Source organism: Nomascus leucogenys, unplaced genomic scaffold (assembly GCF_006542625.1).
Source record: "Nomascus leucogenys isolate Asia unplaced genomic scaffold, Asia_NLE_v1 000697F_125015_qpd_obj, whole genome shotgun sequence".
Lineage (NCBI taxonomy): Eukaryota > Metazoa > Chordata > Mammalia > Primates > Hylobatidae > Nomascus > Nomascus leucogenys.
Window position 1 is genome coordinate 46,953 of NW_022097210.1, and position 17,832 is coordinate 64,784.

Here is a 17,832-nt window from a genome sequence, read left to right on the forward strand (position 1 = left end):
TTCTATTCAACCTAAATTGGTTTAATTGCTGTTTTTTATTTGTTTATTTGGTTGGTTGACTGGTTTTTCTATTTTCTTTTGGTTTTGGTTTTTTATTTTACTTTAATTTTATAGTATTTTAAGTCCTGAGATAAACGTGCAGGATGTGCAGGCTTGTTATACAGGTAAACAGGTGCCATGGTGGTTTGCTGCCCCACTGTTGTGTCTCTCTCTAAAAACATATCATAGGACCCTCTGGCCATCTTCTCGTATTTCTTTGGCCAAGGCAGTTTTTCCCACTCTTTCATACTCATTCAGCAGTTATATGAAAGAAGAATAGGAACAACTGCAATTTATTCTAGGCCACTTAGAATCAAACCCAATTTCCAGATCCACATTCAGAAAATGGGAAATTGAAGAGATTAGTATTATGTTACAGACAGAAACTGGGAGTAGAAGGGGTTGTGAGTCATCTAGTCAGTAACATCTACTATAAAGCCGGGAGACTCTCTCTGTGTGAGATTTTTATTTTTGTTACAGAAGAAATAGTTTGCTGTGCTTTAATGAACACTGTCAAGAGAAGAAACTAGAGCTATCACTTATCTCCACATGTTCGGAAGCTTTTCATCAACCCAGACCCCAAAATGACATGTTGCTCTTTCTTCCTCAGAAACATGAATTCTGGAATCTCGCAAGTCTTCCAGAGGGAAGTCACCTGCCCCATCTGCATGAACTACTTCATAGACCCGGTCACCATAGACTGTGGGCACAGCTTTTGCCGGCCCTGTTTCTACCTCAACTGGCAAGACATCCCAATTCTTACTCAGTGCTTTGAATGCATAAAGCAACACAGCAGAGAAACCTCAAAACTAACATTCATTTGAAGAAGATGGCTTCCCTTGCCAGGAAAGCCAGTCTCTGGCTATTCCTGAGCTCTGAGGAGCAAATGTGTGGCACTCACAGGGAGACAAAGAAGATGTTCTGTGAAGTGGACAAGAGCCTGCTCTGTTCGCTGTGCTCCAGCTCTCAGGAGCACCGGGATCACAGACACTGTCCCGTTGAGTGGGCTGCTGAGGAACACCGGGTAAGTGATGCCTCTGAAGATCTATTTCTATTAAGGACACATGAAATTCCTGTGGGCCTATTTTCTTGGAGATTGGGTAAAACCAACTCTGAGTCCCTTTAAGCAACTCTCTTTTGGGCTTTCTTAGCCTCAAACCTCTGAGATTTGACAAAGAAGAAGGGAAATAGAAGAAATGCCATTTCCTAGGGACTTACTTGTCTCTCATTCTGGGACCCCTCCCTATGAAACGGTCTGCATGTTACTTTATTGTCTTCACCGGTGCTTCAATTTGTGGCTGTTTTGCAGGAGAAGCTTTTAAAGAAAATGCAGTCTTTATGGGGAAAAGCTCGTGAAAATCAGAGAAACCTGAACGTGGAAACCACCAGAATCAGCCACTGGAAGGTTAGTCCTGTACTACGCTACCTTCTCCAGGAACTTACAGAGGGCAAATGGGTGACTCTTAAAATAGGAACTTGATATCAAACCATAATGTTTCTGAGAGTCCATTAAAAAAAAAAAAAGAAAACATTGAGAAAAACTGGCCTCATTTCTTATGTAGAATAGTATGCCTGTGAGATGGGGATTTCTAACAAAACCATTGATGTTACCCAAAGCATGCTGGTTTGTTTTCATACAAACCTGTAGCTATACACCAACAGATACAAGAAACTGGGCCATCTCACAGCGTTCTATATGTGCTGGTTGGATATGCTGGGCATAAGAGTTATTTGACAGTCATGGAAAGCTCAAGTGAACCTTCTGAGCCTGGGTCAGCATTAATCTGAATGCTGGTGGACAAGTAGTATTTGGAATTGCATGGAAAATTTGAGGCAGAAAGAGTGACGGGGGAAATCTAGGGCAACCATGAAATTAAGAATCTAAACTAGTTAATATTGAATAATCCACAACATATGATGAGAAAAGTGGTGAGAAATACAGATCTGTGTCTCGAGGGAGACGTGCAAACATGCCCGAAATATGGGAACTAGTATCTAAATATAAGGAGAACTCTGAGGACTTCAGGCAGAGAAATATTAAAAATGATTTTCTCTTTGTGGATGTATACTCGGAGGGTATGATAGCTAATATTAGTGTGTTGAAAAGTGTTTCATAAGAACCTAGTCTATGTTGAATATTAAATTAGAAAATCTGCTAGTATAGAAGAAAGAAAGCACCTTTGTCCTCACAAATCGTACAATCCAAATGAGAGAGGCAAAAATGGTCAACATGCCAGTATGTGCAATACATGATGTGTTCGAGTGTGGTAGATTCTTTGTTGGAGAATAATCAAGCAGGGAAGTAGAAAAGGACAAGAGAGGCCAGAAACTGGAGATTAGTGTCTGAGTTTTAAATAGGGTGGTCAGAAAAAAGACTCACTGAAAAATTCAAATTGAACAAAGTTTTGAAGAGGAAGGGGAGCACGAAAGTATGTATGGATATATATGCGGACCATGAGTGTGTATATAGTATATGTATGTGTGTGTGTGTGTGTGTGTGTGTGTGTGTAAAATTCTAGTTGGAGAGAACAGCATATGCAGTAATTTTGAGTTTGTGTATATTTGGAGGCCCGGGGAACCACAAAGAAGTCTATGTTTCAGATTGGGATGACTTAGAAAAAGAATGGAAGGAAATGAACTCAGGGAGGCAAAGATGGCCAAATCATAAATGCAGCCTTATTAGGATAGGTTTTGCTGGGCAAAATGCATTTAGCTGGACATGGTAGTCTAAGGTCATTTCACATATAATGAGTTTAAGCAACTTGTTGCGTATCTCAGAAACAGAAATAATTATTCCTTTCTAGTAACTATAGCTCTATACTCCAACTCTTAAGCATGAACTGTGGGTTGGAATAGAGAAATTCAAATTGTGTTTTTTTTTTATTTCCAACTGTCTTAGAACACCCATTATCTTGAATAAATTTAATGTAATTGGTCAGATACATCTATGTTGATCTTTATGCAGAAAGAAAGGAAAGGAAAAAAATTTGTGGATGCTAAGAACTGGCAAGACTGAGGTTTAAACTATTGGGTGTTCGAGAGACAAAGGGAATCAGTGAGATTTAATAGGAGATGGATAAATACATTTCTCTTTTGACTAACCCATTATCACTGCAGGATTATGTGAATGTAAGGCTAGAAGCTATTAGAGCTGAGTATCAGAAGATGCCTGCATTTCATCATGAGGAAGAAAAACAGAATTTGGAGATGCTGAAAAAGAAGGGGAGAGATATTTTTCATCAACTGCATTTAAGCAAAGCCAAAATGGCTCATAGGAGGGAGATTTTAAGAGGAACGTATGAGGAGCTGATGAAAATGTGCCATAAACCAGATGTGGAGCTACTTCAGGTACAAACTCACAATGTGGTTTCAGGTTTTTGACTATTCACATATATAAGTATTTTCCTCGTGGCTGAAATCCATCTCCCTACCTTTATTTCCATGATGTGTTTCCAAAAACACATTCGCATAACTAATGCTACTTTACTGGGAGAGTATAGCCCCGCCAAGGGATTCTACCAGGCCAAAGGTCCCTCCTACTTTATCCACCAGCCACAAAACTTTGTGGAATGGTCAAGGTAACAGCCCCAATAACTGTTCCCCAACTAAGTCACTAATACATTTTGGGTTGTCAAACATGTATAAAATAGTGAGTGATTCATTTACATTTAGGTTAATTTGAGGACACGGCAAGATCAGAAGTTTTGGGAATCTAGGCTCACATTAATATTATTTTGGGATTCACTCATTTGGGTAATAGGTTCTGGGAAAGATGACTGAGTAGGCTATTCGAGGTTACCATGGAGCACAGACCCTCTGGGCCTCTTCTCCCTTCGCTTCTTTAGAGAATGTCTTCAAGACTCAGACCTTCCCAGGACATTAATTAGCGACAATACGACTGACTGGGTTTTTCATTACAGAAGAAATAGAAAATGCTTTGCAGAAGAGAAGATGGTAGGGAAATAATATCTTGAGGAGCTGACTCCAAATTTCACACTGAACTTAGTGAAAGATGCATCTTGTGAACTGCACTAAATCTTTCCATTTTTTTTTTTTTTTACAGGCTTTTGGAGATATATTATACAGGTGAGTGTGTACCTGGATTTTAGCGTATGTTCTTTCAGTTTCCACGAATAGGGTCTACCAAAGTCATGGCATAAATGATTAAGATATTGATTGATACTACTTTTTTTTTCGCATCTACTTTCGTCCCACACCAGAAAAGACAAGACCACTAAGTAAATAAATACATACATAAATAAATAGTGAAAGAAAATTTAAAAGAACATGTTTATTCCTGATTTTGTTTTATTGCTTAAAACCTGCATAGGTGAAAGATGAAGTTTTGTTTTGTGGATGGTGAGAAAGTCACCAGAGGAAGCATGAGAGAAGTGGGGGAAGTATTTTAGCAGCGAAAAAGTTGATGATTCGTTGTTCATACCTATATACATATCAGTTAACAGTTCTGAAAAATAGATTGAAAAAACTGTGGAGTGTTAGAACTGTAGAAGTCTCTAGGAAAGCTTGTTTCTAAAAGGCAGGTCTGGCTGCCTAGAACAAGTTTCACATTCTTTATGTTGAAAAGGAAGCAGCAGATGCAGCAGTCTCCCCAGAACCCCGCTATTTCAGACAAAGATGTCAGGGGAGTCTACCAAGAAGTGGAACTCAGTATTTCATTTCTGAGTATTCTCAAGGCCATAAGGCTAAGGAACCTTACACATTGGGGCAAAAGATAAGATAGATCAGACTGAATTCTGACTCAGACTCTCCCACTATGCTTTAAAATTTGGAAACTGTAAATAGGAATTAATTTCAAAAAGGAAGTAATTTTGAATTATCAAATTTGTGGTTTCAAAGGATTCTCATGAAATGTCTTTTAAATGCAAATAGTGACTTTCATTTATTTTATGGCTGTAGATGTTGTAACTGCAGGTTTTTCCTTGCAGGAGTGAGTGCGTGCTGCTGCACATGCCCCAGCCTCTGAATCTAGAGCTCAGGGCGGGGCCCATCACTGGACTGAGGGACAGGCTCAACCAATTCCGAGGTAAGTCTCCACCCACAGGCAGCACTCCCACTGTCTAAATATTATTATTGTTAGGATCACATAGGTAATATTTCACCCTTTATCAAATATTTTACTTCTTTATAGACGTAAGTGAACAATACAATCATGCAACCCTTTTGTATCTATGTCTGTATAGTCAGATTTATAGCATTAAGTTTGAAAGATAGTGAAAAACAAATACATTATGGCCTCATATGTACTGAGTAATGTAATGGGAAAAAGGAGCAGTGTAGCAAATTTAAAAAAGGAGCAGATTGAACGATGCTCAGAATGAAGGTGAGTTATTTAATGTTAAATACAAAATTTTACATTTCTTTAGTGTATTCATTTGAACAGCTAAGAACTGTTCTTTTGGGGAATATAGTTTACCGGAGATTCTTGGGGTTTTTAAATTTTTTAAATGGATATAAATTATGTATTTCCAAGAAAATTAGTTAATGGGTAAAAATAAAGAGAAGAAATCATTTTGTGAATACAAGTAAAATTACAAACAAAAAGAAGTTCAGTTTAATTGCAATATGAAAAGCGACATGTTAAGTCTAAAATCCAGGTTCAGCCCCATGCTAGCATGGAGGGCCACAGAGAGACTGGTAAAAGATTTTGCAGAAATCTGCTTTAAGTTATCACTTATGACATGTACTTATGGATTTTTATCCAGTTATCTAGAGCAGTTCTTGGGTAACTGAAAATCTTCACTTTCTTTCCAAAATGATAGCACTAGTTTTTAAGAATAAGAAACATTTCTAAATAATGATCTTGGTAACAGCATAGCATGTAGGGCATATAATGTGCAAATTTTGCTTTGAAAATTGGATTGAAAGAAGTTGGTCTTACATTTGGCTCTCAGTGTGTAAGTTTTCAAAATGCTTTTAATATCTGTGGTTAGCGTTTTGTTTGTCTTGTAGATAATATTAATCATCTCTATACTTTATTAGAAGTTACAAGCAAAAGTGTACTTGTGACTTTACGTTTCCTGGTAAATTAACTTCTTGATAGAACAATTTTTGCTTATTTACACATATCTATGCACGTTTTCTTTCTTTCTATTTATTTATTTATTTATTTATTTTGCAGTGGATATTACTCTGTATCATAATGAAGCCAACAGTCATATCTTTCGGTGTGGAGATTTGAGAAGCATTTGTATTGGATGTGACCGTCAAACTGCGCCCCATATCACTGCAACACCTACAAGTTTTCTTGCATGGGGTGCTCAGACTTTCACCTCTGGCAAATATTACTGGGAGGTCCATGTGGGGGACTCTTGGAATTGGGCTTTTGGTGTCTGTAATAAGTATTGGCAAGGGAAGAATCAGAATGGCAGTATATATGGAGAGGAGGGACTCTTTAGTCTTGGGTGTGTTAAGAACGACATTCAGTGCAGTCTCTTTACCACCTCCCCTATTACACTGCAATATGTCCCAAGACCTACCAGCCATGTAGGATTATTCCTGGATTGTGAAGCTAGAACTGTGAGCTTTGTTGATGTTAATCAAAGCTCCCCTATATACACCATCCCTAATTGCTCCTTCTCACCTCCTCTCAGGCCTGTCTTTTGCTGTGTTCACCTCTGACCAGAGACAAATCAGAAATGTGTTCATCTGCTGTGGGAACCCCTTTATCCCAGAAAGCCCTCTTCCTTGTGCCTTATCAAACAGGACAAATAGGTTCTGTTCTATGTCTTGAATTGCATCCTAATGTTATTAACACTCATTTCTTGTGTTACTATTAAATGCGGTAAAAACACTAAAAGTATATGTGTTGGTTCTTTATTAATTAATTTCTGAAAAATCATTATTCATGAGCACGGCATAAAATATAATCTCTGTTTTCTCTTTTCTTCACTTCTGACTGCCACTGAGTGAAATAATAGATGACAGACATGTCTGAATGAAGTTAAAATCAGTGGAAGACAGTCGGGATCTTTCGCTTCATGCAAAAACTTGGAGTGAAGTCTCAATGATAACTGCGAAATGTTTTTCTTTCTCTTTATCTCACTATATCGCACTTATCCATCATGTTTCATTGTACTAATCTATCCCTTGAGTTAATGTCATTTGACCTTCCATGCTGGGCTTCATTTTGGAATTCTCGCCACATATATAAATAATCCTGCATTATTAGTGTGCTCTTCTACATTGAAATACACAAGGTGATCAGAACAATGCTGGATTCATTGAATTTTTTTTAAAAAGTAACTAAATATTGACTCCTACCTCAAAACACACACAGTCATTTCCAAATAGATTCAAGTCCTGAAGGTAAGGGGAACACGATACAATATTCTCATAAGCCTTTCTTAACCAGGACAAAAATTAACAATTAAAAAAATTAGTTGGCTTATATTAATGATGATTTCTGTGTTTCAAAAAACATGATACAAGAATTGAAATGCAAACCATTAGTGGAGAAAGATATTCACCCGAACATATATAAAATAAAATACAATACATGTGCATGATGAATACTTAAAATGTATTTTAAGTATTTTTCCAGATTCTTCCAGATTGGCATAGAATAAACTTGGATGGCAGAGTCAATGATGAGATTTGCTGTGGAAGTGGGAAACCATTTTTTGGAGGACAGTAGTAAGGCTGTGAACTTCTGTAAACAACCAAGTATTCAGTAGCAACTAAAATGTGTCTCCATAAGATTATTTTACGGATGCGTATCTGAAATCTGAAATTAGGGAGAACATTCTACTAGTGTTCTCTAGGGAGAAAATACAGCTGGGAGGGAAGATGAAGGACAGAGAAACAGAATGTGTTTGAGAGAAAATGCTATTTAGACTAAAATAGAATACTGCAGATACCACCACAAAGTGGTTAAGGTGTGTGTTATGGAGCAGAGATGGCAGAAAATACCACAGTAAAGAGATCTACAATTGGATTGTTAGTTCTGGATTTATTCTGTCAATGTTGTGGCTTCTAAACACATCAGTAATCTCCTTTGATCCATGTGCTAATTAACAACCCACACTATGCCCCCTCTCTCAGATTCTTTCATTGTTTTAAACCCGATCTAATTCTAATCCAGCAGGTCACTGTAACAAACATAATCATCTAAGAATTTTAAAAATATTTTTGATGAACTAGAGAATATACCTCATTCTCAACAAAAATACTGTTTGAGAGGAAAAGTCGATGGTATTTAAAACCATTTAAGTGCATCCACACATGCAGAGATATACATATGTATGTATATACTTCTGTATCTGAGTTAATTGCATCAATTAGAGTGGCTACCTGGATTAGGATTATATTGGGCTTTGCTGATGAAAGAATTCGGGATGTTGTTTGGTTACCTTGTAATACCTGTATGAATATATTAACCCTATAATTTTATTACTGGAGAAAGTCCCTTAGATATAATCAAGGATGATTCTACAGGGATGCGTATTGTGGCACTCTTTCCAATCATGAAAGAGAGAAAAATAAACATACTGTAATGAGGAAATTGTTTAGAAAACTAGAATGCATTTTACTAAACCCTGTAAAAACAAACACCATTTATATGCATCGATATATTTATACTAACAGACTTTCTTTTATCTCTTACGTGACTATAGTTCCTATTTTTCGCCAGCATTTTTATTATGGACACTGACATAGTATTTTTTTACGGATGGATATAGAAACAAAAACAATTCCCTCTACAGAGGTTATAAAAATTATATATAATTATATAATATATATTACATATTATATATTATAGGTAAATATATGTTTATATTTCATATAAACATATATTATACATAAAATATTATATTTTTATTTACATGTTATATAATATATTTTATATTATAAGTATAATATAAATATAATAATTATTAAATATAAATATTATTTATATTCTACTTATAATATAAACAATATTTATATTTTATATATTATATTTTATATATAATATAAGAAATTACATATATATAATATAGGGACTCGATTAGTTTCTGCTAGTGTGAAGACGAGTCATATCATATCTAGGGGCCATGATGATAGGAGCAGTCAGAGGATTTCTTGCATTGTGATGAATGCATATAAGTTAAACGAGCCACTTATCAGTAGAATTGATAGCAAGATAACGACTAGGGTTACTTCTTATGAAATTGTTTGGGCTACAACTTGTAATGTGCCAATTAGTGCATAATTTGAATTTAATTGCTCATCCTGATCATAGAATGGAATAGACGGCTAGGCTTGATATGGTTAGTAAAAATAGGAGGCCTATATTAAAATTAATTAGACGATCTGGTATAGGGAGGGGGGTTCACAATAGGAGAGCGATAGAAAGGGACAGGGTGGGAGCCATAACATAAAGGGTAGTAGTAGATGTTCAGGGCCATAGGGGTTCTTTGCTGAAAAGTGTTATTGTGTCAGCGAATGGTTGAAGCAGTCCCTAAGGGCTTACAATGTTAGGCCCTTTGCGTAGTTGTATGTAGCCTGAGTTTTCGTTAAGTGAGTGATTTAAAATCAATACCGATAATAATGATAATAATTATTAAATAGTTATATTAATGATAACAATAAAATTATTAATATTAATTATTAAAAATGACTGATATTAACAATTGATACTGATCTTATTAATTAGAAAACAATAATATTGGGTACCAATAATTAATATTAATAATAATATGAAAACTTTTATTTGCAATTATTTCTCAATATTGATATTGGTAGTTAATATTAATGTTAATAATAAGTAGTAATTAACAATCACATTACTCCTAATACCGCAGTGGGTGTACACCCACCTATGATATTGTTCCTAACGTCCAGGGAAGGAGAGAGCATGGTATTACTTTCAATATCGCAGTAGGTGTGCACCCACCCGGTGACATTGAGCCGAATATCCTGGGGGTGGAGTATGACTTTACGCCCAATATAGCAGTGGGTGTACATCCACCCGGTGATATTGCTCCTAATATTCACGGAAGAAGAGAATGATATGACTCCCAGTATCCCAGGGAGTGTACACCCCTTCTGTGATATCGTTCCTAATATCCGGAGGGGGAGAGGGTGATATTACTCCCAATATCGCAGGCTGTGCACACCCACCCTGTGATGTTGTTGCTAATAATATCCAGGAATGGAGAGGATGCTATGACTCCCCATACAGCAGCAGCAGAACACCGACCCTGGGATATTATTCCTGATATCCATGAAGGGTAGAGGCTGATATTACTCCCAATATCGCAGGGGGTGCACATCCATTCTGTGATGCTGTTTTTAATATTCAAAGGCGGAGAAGCTGATATTACTCCCAATATCACAGAAAGTGTACAAACCCGTGTGATGTTGTTCCTACTTCCAGAAGAAGAGAAGATGATATTACTCCCCATGTCGCAGGAGGTGTACAGCCACTTTGTGATATTTTTCCTAATATGCAGGGCAGGAGAGGATAACATTATTGTTAATAGCACAGGATGTGTACAGCCCCCCTGTGATATTGTCCTTAATATTCCAAGGCGGAGAGGATATTACTCCCAATATCGCAGAAAGTGTACAGCACCCCAGTGATATTGTTCCCACGATCCAGGAGAGAAGAGGATGATATGACTTTCGGTATCACACGGGGTGGACACGCCCCCAGTGATACTGTCTTGAATTTCAACGTGGGAGAGGATGGTATTACTCCCAATATCGCAGGTGGTATAAACACTTCTTTGATATTGTTCCTAATATTCAGGGGTGGAGAGGATGTTATCACTCCCTACATTGCAGATGGTGTACACCCATCTGTGATATTGTTCATAATTTCTGGGGGGGGATGATATTACTCACAATATGGTAAATACGCTGTGTGCCCACTGTGGGTCATGATATCCAGGGAGGGAGAGGAGAGTGATATTACTCCCCATATTGTGGGGGGTGTCCACCCCACCTGTCATACTGTTTCTTATATGCAAGGGGGAGTGGATGATATTACTACCAATATCAAAGACCTGTACAGCCCCCCTTGTGAGATTGTTCGTAATATCCACGTTGGGAGAGGATGATATTACTCCCAATATCACAGAGGGTGTACACCCCGCCTGTGATATTGTTTCAACTATCCAGAATAAGAGAGAATGATATTACTCCCAATAGTGCCGGGGTGTACACCGCCCCCTCCATGATATTTTTCGTAATATCCAGAGAGGGAGAGCATGATATTAATAACTGCCAATATCGCTATGGATGTACACCCACCCTGTGATATTGCTCCTAATATCCAGGGGGTAGAGTATGACATTACTCCCAACATAGCAGTGGGTGTACATCCACCCGGGGATATTGCTCCTGATATTAATAGAAGGAGAAAATGATACTACTTCCAATATCACAGGGAGTGTACGCCCCTTCTGTGATATTGTTCCTAATATCCGGAGGGCGAGAGGATGATATTCCAGTCAATATCGCAGGCTGCGCACACCCACCCTGTGATATTGTCCCTAATATGCAGGAAAAGAGAGGATATGACTCCCCATGTAGCAGGAGGTGTAAACCCACCTTGAGATATTGTTCCTAACATCCATGGAGGAAAAGAGCCCGATATTACTCCCAATATCTCAGGGGCTGTACATCCCCCCTGTGATATTTCTCTTAATATTCAAAGGCGGAGAGGTTGATATTACTCTCAGTCTCGAAGAAAGTGTATCCTCTCGAGTGATATTGTTCCTAATATCCAGAAGGGGAGAAGATGATATTACTACTCATATCGCAGAAGGTGTACACCCACTCTGTGATATTTTTCCTAATATGCAGGTTGGGGAGAGGATAATATTATTGCCAATATCGCAGAGAGTGTACACCCGCCCTGTGACATTGCCCTTAATATTCAAAGCGGAGAGGATGCCATTACTCCCAATATTGCAGAAAGCCTACACCTCCCATTAATATTGCTCCCATGATCCGCGAGAAAAGAGGATGATATTATTTTCAATATCACAGGGAGTGTACACGCCCCCAGTGATATTGTTCCTAAATTCAACGTGGGAGAGGATGATACTACACCCAATGCCGCTGTGGGTAGAAACACTCCTGTGATACTGTTGTTAATATCCAGGGGGAAGAGGATGCTAATACTGCAAATCGTGCAGAGGATGTACACCCGTCTATGATATAGTTGGTAGTCTCCAGAGGCAGAGAAGGTATTACTCACAATAACGTAAACACGCCGTGTGTCCACCGTGGATCGTAATATCCTGTGGGGGAGAGGCGGGGTGACATTACTCCCTACATCACGGGAGCCGCCCGCCCCCCTGCGATGTGGATCCCAATATCCAGGCGGGGAGAGGGGAGTGATATTACTCCACTACTAGGATTTTACCTCTACTGCCACACTTGGTTAACACCCTGGGACATTATTATCCATATTCTAGAAGGATGGCCCTACCAAAATCACAGGGGGTGTACACCCTGCTATATTATTCGTAATATTGTAGGGGAATGTTCATCCTGATGTCACAGGACTGTACACACCGTGATATTATTCACAATATCCTAGCGGGACATTAATAATAATGTCACAGTGTGTGTACACCTTGTGGTATTATTCGTAATATCCTAAGGGGAGGTTACTTTTATTGTCACACGGCGTGTGTTCCCTTTGATATTCGTAATGTCCTAGAGGGATTTTACTCCTTATGTCACAGGGTTTGTCCACCTTATCAAATTACTCGTATTATCTTTATAAGATGTTACTCCCTATATCACAGGGGGTGTACACTCTGTTGTTATTATCATAATATTCTAGGGAAATGTTACCTTTAATGTCGCAGAGGGTGTACACCTTGTGAAATTATTCGTTATGGTTTCGTGGGATGTTACTCCTAATGTCACATGGGGCGTACACACAGTGTAATATTCTATGGAAATGTTACTCGTAAATCACAGGTCCTGTACACCCTTTAATATTCTTTGTAATATTCTAGGAAAACGTTACTATGAATGTCACAGCGCATATACACCCTGTCATAAAATTTGCAATATACTAGCGGGAGTTCACTACTAATTTCACAATGCGTGTACACCCTTTGATATTATTCGTATTATCTGAAAGAGATGTTATTACTGATGTCCCAACGCATGTACATTCTCTGACTTTATTCGCTTTATCCTCAAGGGATATTATTTCTAATGTCACACGGGGTGTACTTCCTGCGTTATTTTTCATAATATCCTAGGGGAATTTTACTTTTAATGACACAGGGGGTGTACATATTGTGATATTCTTCGTAGTATTCTAGAAAGATATTCCTCCTCAGGTCACAGGGGATGTACACCCTGTTATATTATTCGTACTATCATGGGGGACGTTACTCCAAATGTCACATAAGGTGTAAACACTGTGATATTACTTGAAATGTGTCAGGGAAATGTACTCGTAATGTCAAAGGGCATGTACATCATGTGTGCACAGCCCCTGTGATGTTCTTTGAAATATTCTCGAGGGATGTTAATCCTAATATTACATATGCTGTTAACTATGTGTGAACACCTTTGTGGTATTATTCCTAACATACTAGAAGGATGTAACTCCTAACATCACCTGGGGTATATGCCACGTGTGTACACATCCTGTGATATTATTCATAATACCTTAAGGAGATGCTCATAATTTTATAAATATTTACGTAATATTTTAGCGGGATGATACCCCTAATGTCCCAGCAGGTGTAAACACAGCGATATTATTCACAATATTCCAGGGGGATGTTACTCCTAATGTCACAGGTGTGTATACCCTGCGATATTATTCACACTATACTAGTGGGATATTACTACTAATGTGACCTTCTGTGTGTACACCTTCTGAATATTATTCGTAATATCCTGGGAGGATGTTACTCCTAACATCACAAGGGTGTACACCCTGTGTTATTATTAGTAATTCCTGGGGGATTTTACTTTTAAAATCACATGAGGTGTCAACCCTATGATCTCATTCGTAATATCCAAGCAAGATGATACTCCTAATGTCACATGGGGTCTACACCATGGGATATTATTTGGAGTACCCTAAAGGGGTGTTGTCTTAATGTCATAGGGTGTGTACACCTATTGATACTATTTGTAATATCCTAAGGAGATATTACTTTAAAAATCACAGTGGGTGTACACACATGATGTACAACCTGTGATGTTATTCACAATATCCCAGGGAGGTATAACTTTTAATATCACAGCAGGTGTTCTCTATGTGTGTACACCCTGTGATACTTCTCATAATACTTTAGGAAAAATGACTCTTAATGTCACAGTGGGTGTACACACTGTGATATTATTCGTCATATCCTAGAAGTATATTACTCCTATTGGCACAGGGGTTTAACATCCTGTGACATTATTCGTGGTGATCCAGGGGAATGATTTTCCTAAAGCCACAGGGTGTGTACACCCTGTGATATTATTCGTAATATTCTAGGGGGATGTTACTCCTAACGTCGCAAATGTGTACACCCTGTGATATTATTCACAATATACTAGCTGGATATTGTTACTAATGTCACAATGCATGTAAACCTTGTGATAATATTTGTAATATCCTAAGGGGATGTTACTCCTATTGTCACAGGGGGTGTGCTAGTATCCCAGGGGGATGTTACTCCTACCATACAAATTGTGTGCACTTTGTTATATTATTCATCATATCCTAGAGTGATGTTACTCCTCACGTCAAGGGGGTGTACATCCTGTGATGTTATTCTTCACATTCTAGGAAGACGTTAACTCCTAATATCACAGAGGGTGTACAATCTGTGAAGTTATGCATAATATTTTCGGGGGATGTTACTCCTAATGTCACACAAGGTGTACAAACAGTGATATTATTTGAAAGGTTTTTTGGATATGTCACTCCTAATATCACAGGGGCTGTACACTCTGTCATATTATTTGTAATATCCTAAAGAAATGTTACCACTGATGTCACAGGCGGTGTATACCGTGTGGTATTATTCCCAATATTGTGGGATGATGTTACTCCTAATGTCACAGAAGGTGTTCACACTCTGATAATATTCATAATATCCTAAAAGGATGTCACTACTGATGTCACCATGCATGTACACAATCTGATATTATTTCTTATATCCTCGGATGATGTTACTTCTTATGTCACAGGGGGTGTACTCCCTGTGATATTATTCATAATATCCTAGGTGGATGTTACTTCTAATGTCACAGGGAGTGTACCTTTTGCGATATTATTCGTAATATTTTAGAAAGATGGTACTCCCAATGTCACAGAGGATGTACACCCTGTGAAGTTATTCCTAATAATTTTGTATTCCTAATGTCACCCGTGGTGTACACACTGTGATATTATTTGTAATATTTTATGGAAATGTTACTCCTAATATCACGGGGCTGTACATCTTGTAATATTATTCATAATATCTTAAAGAAATGTTACCTCTATTGCCACCAGGAATGTACACCGTGTGATATTGTTCCCAATATTGTAGGGGGATGTTACTCCTAATATCACAGGGGGTGTTCACAATGTGATAATTTTCATAATATCCTAAATGGATGTTACTGCTAATGTCACAATACGTGTACATCCTCTGTATTTGTTCATTATATCCTAGGGGGAGGTTACTCCTACTGTCACACAGGGTATACTTCCTGTGATATTATTCCTAATATCCTAGGTGGATGTTACTCCTAATGCCACAGGGGCTGTACATTTTGTGATATTATTTGCATTATCCAAGAAAGATGTTACTCCTCAGGTCACAAGGGATGTACACCCTGTGATATTATTCGTACTATCCAGGGGACATTACTCCAAATGTCACAGAAGGTGTACACTCTCTGATATTACTCGTAATGTGTCAGGGAAATGTACTCCTAATGTCACAGGGCATGTACATAATGTGTGCACACCCCAGTGATGTTATTTGTAATATTTTCGACGCATGTTAATCTTAATATTACATACGCTGTTCTCCATGTGTGAACACCTTTGTGGTATTATTCCTAACTTACTAGAAGGATATAACTCCTAACATCACATGGGGTATAAGTCATGTGTGTACACATTCTGTGATATTATTCATAATATCTTTGGGAGATGCTGCTCCTAATTTTACAAGCTATGTACATTATGGGTGTACACCCCCTCTGATATTATTTGTAATACTCTAGGGGAATGTTGCTGCTGATGTCACAGGGGGAGTACACCATGTGTATTGCATGTATATTACATTTTTACATTAGTTTCCAGGAGTCAATCAATTTTGTCAATCAATTCACTATTCTTGTTGCCCAAAAGGGTAGAGATAATCACAGATCACAGATCTGTCTAGCATCAGCTAAGGACGTTTTATTACAGAGATGGATGCATGTGTGTGCCTGCGCATGTGTGTGTGTGTAATTCAATCATAAATCGAAGGTTTAAGTGTTGTGTGGGTGGAAGATAATTCATTCTGACTTTTGGCTTCAGAGTCCCATGTTTATTGGGAGAAAAGAGAGTCACGCTGGGAAGGATAGTAGCCCTGTGCCCTCCAGAACTGCAGCATGCTTGGGAATTGTGAGGCTTCCTGCTTTCCAGGAAATTTTGGAACTAGGAGGATGTCACCAGTGACTAGCACAGTACCACCTTCCTTACATCTGCCTGTCATTCCTCCTCAGGGCATCCAAATGTGGCCCTCTCCTTAACTCCTTCCTCTGCATCACTTCTCACAACCCTGGGATCTGAGCACTCTCTTTACCTGTGCACAGTATCTACTTAGGGAAGCCCCAGCACCTGCTGCAGTCAGGGCTGCAGCCCTGAGCTGAGTCTAGTAGAAATTTTGTGAACTAAACATAGAGCAAGAAATGTAAATTAGTGCACCCACTGTGGAAAACAGTCTGGAGATCTCTCAAAGAACTGAACACGGAGCTACCTTTTGATACAATTATCTCATTACTGAGTATATACTCAAAAGAAAATACATCATTCTACCAAAAAGACATATACTCTCCTATGTTCATGGCTGCACTATTTAAAATAGCACAGACCTAATCAACCCAGGGGTCCCTCAATGGTAGACTGTATAAATAAAATATGGTACATATACACCATGGAATACTATACAGCCGTAAAAAAATGAAATCACCTCCTTTACAACAATGTGGATGGAGCTGGAGGCCTTAATCCTAAGCAAATTCATGCAGGATAGAAAGCCAAATGCTGTATGTTCTCGCTTACGTGGGGGAGCTAAATATTGAACACACATAGACATCAATATGGGAAAAATAGACGCTGTGGACTACGTGAGGGTGGCGGGAGAAGGATGGGTTAAAAAAATACCGACTGGGGGCAGTCTCTGCAGCCTGCCTTGCCTGTCTCTCTCTGGGATTGCTCCTCCTCCTGCTCCTCTCCTGCTCCTGTTGGGCCTTGTGACCACCTGGTTACCTGTAGGCAGGCCTCCATTCAGTGTAGCATTGCCACAGGGATGGGTCCTGTCAGTCCGCACCCCACCCCCAACCCAGTTACCCTCCCCTGAGCCCTGGTTCCCTGTTGAGGTCACTCAGTGCAAGGAGACCTGGGACCTCACGGCCCGCTCGCCCTACCAGTGCTTCTGCCCTGGTGTGGGAGGCACCACACCCTCCTCTGCCCCATGCTGGGCCTGAAGGGGCCCCATCAGATCACAGCCGCCACCATGGCCACTGCCTCACACCGGAGGGCATGACACAGGGGTGGCTTTCCCAGCTGGCTGCCACAGGGGAGCTCTAGATGCTTAGCCCGCCCCGTGG

The 17,832-nt window shown here is 38.9% G+C and overlaps 1 protein-coding gene across 1 annotated transcript; it reads left to right on the plus strand.

Moving 5' to 3' along the window:
• Positions 1-653: 653 nt before the first annotated feature.
• On the plus strand, positions 654-6,678 carry LOC115834190 (tripartite motif-containing protein 49D-like). Its single transcript, XM_030808950.1, is given in 7 exon segments — positions 654-822; positions 825-1,063; positions 1,349-1,444; positions 3,157-3,387; positions 4,103-4,125; positions 4,986-5,083; positions 6,179-6,678. Coding segments are annotated over 7 exon segments (1,356 nt in total).
• Positions 6,679-17,832: the final 11,154 nt, after the last annotated feature.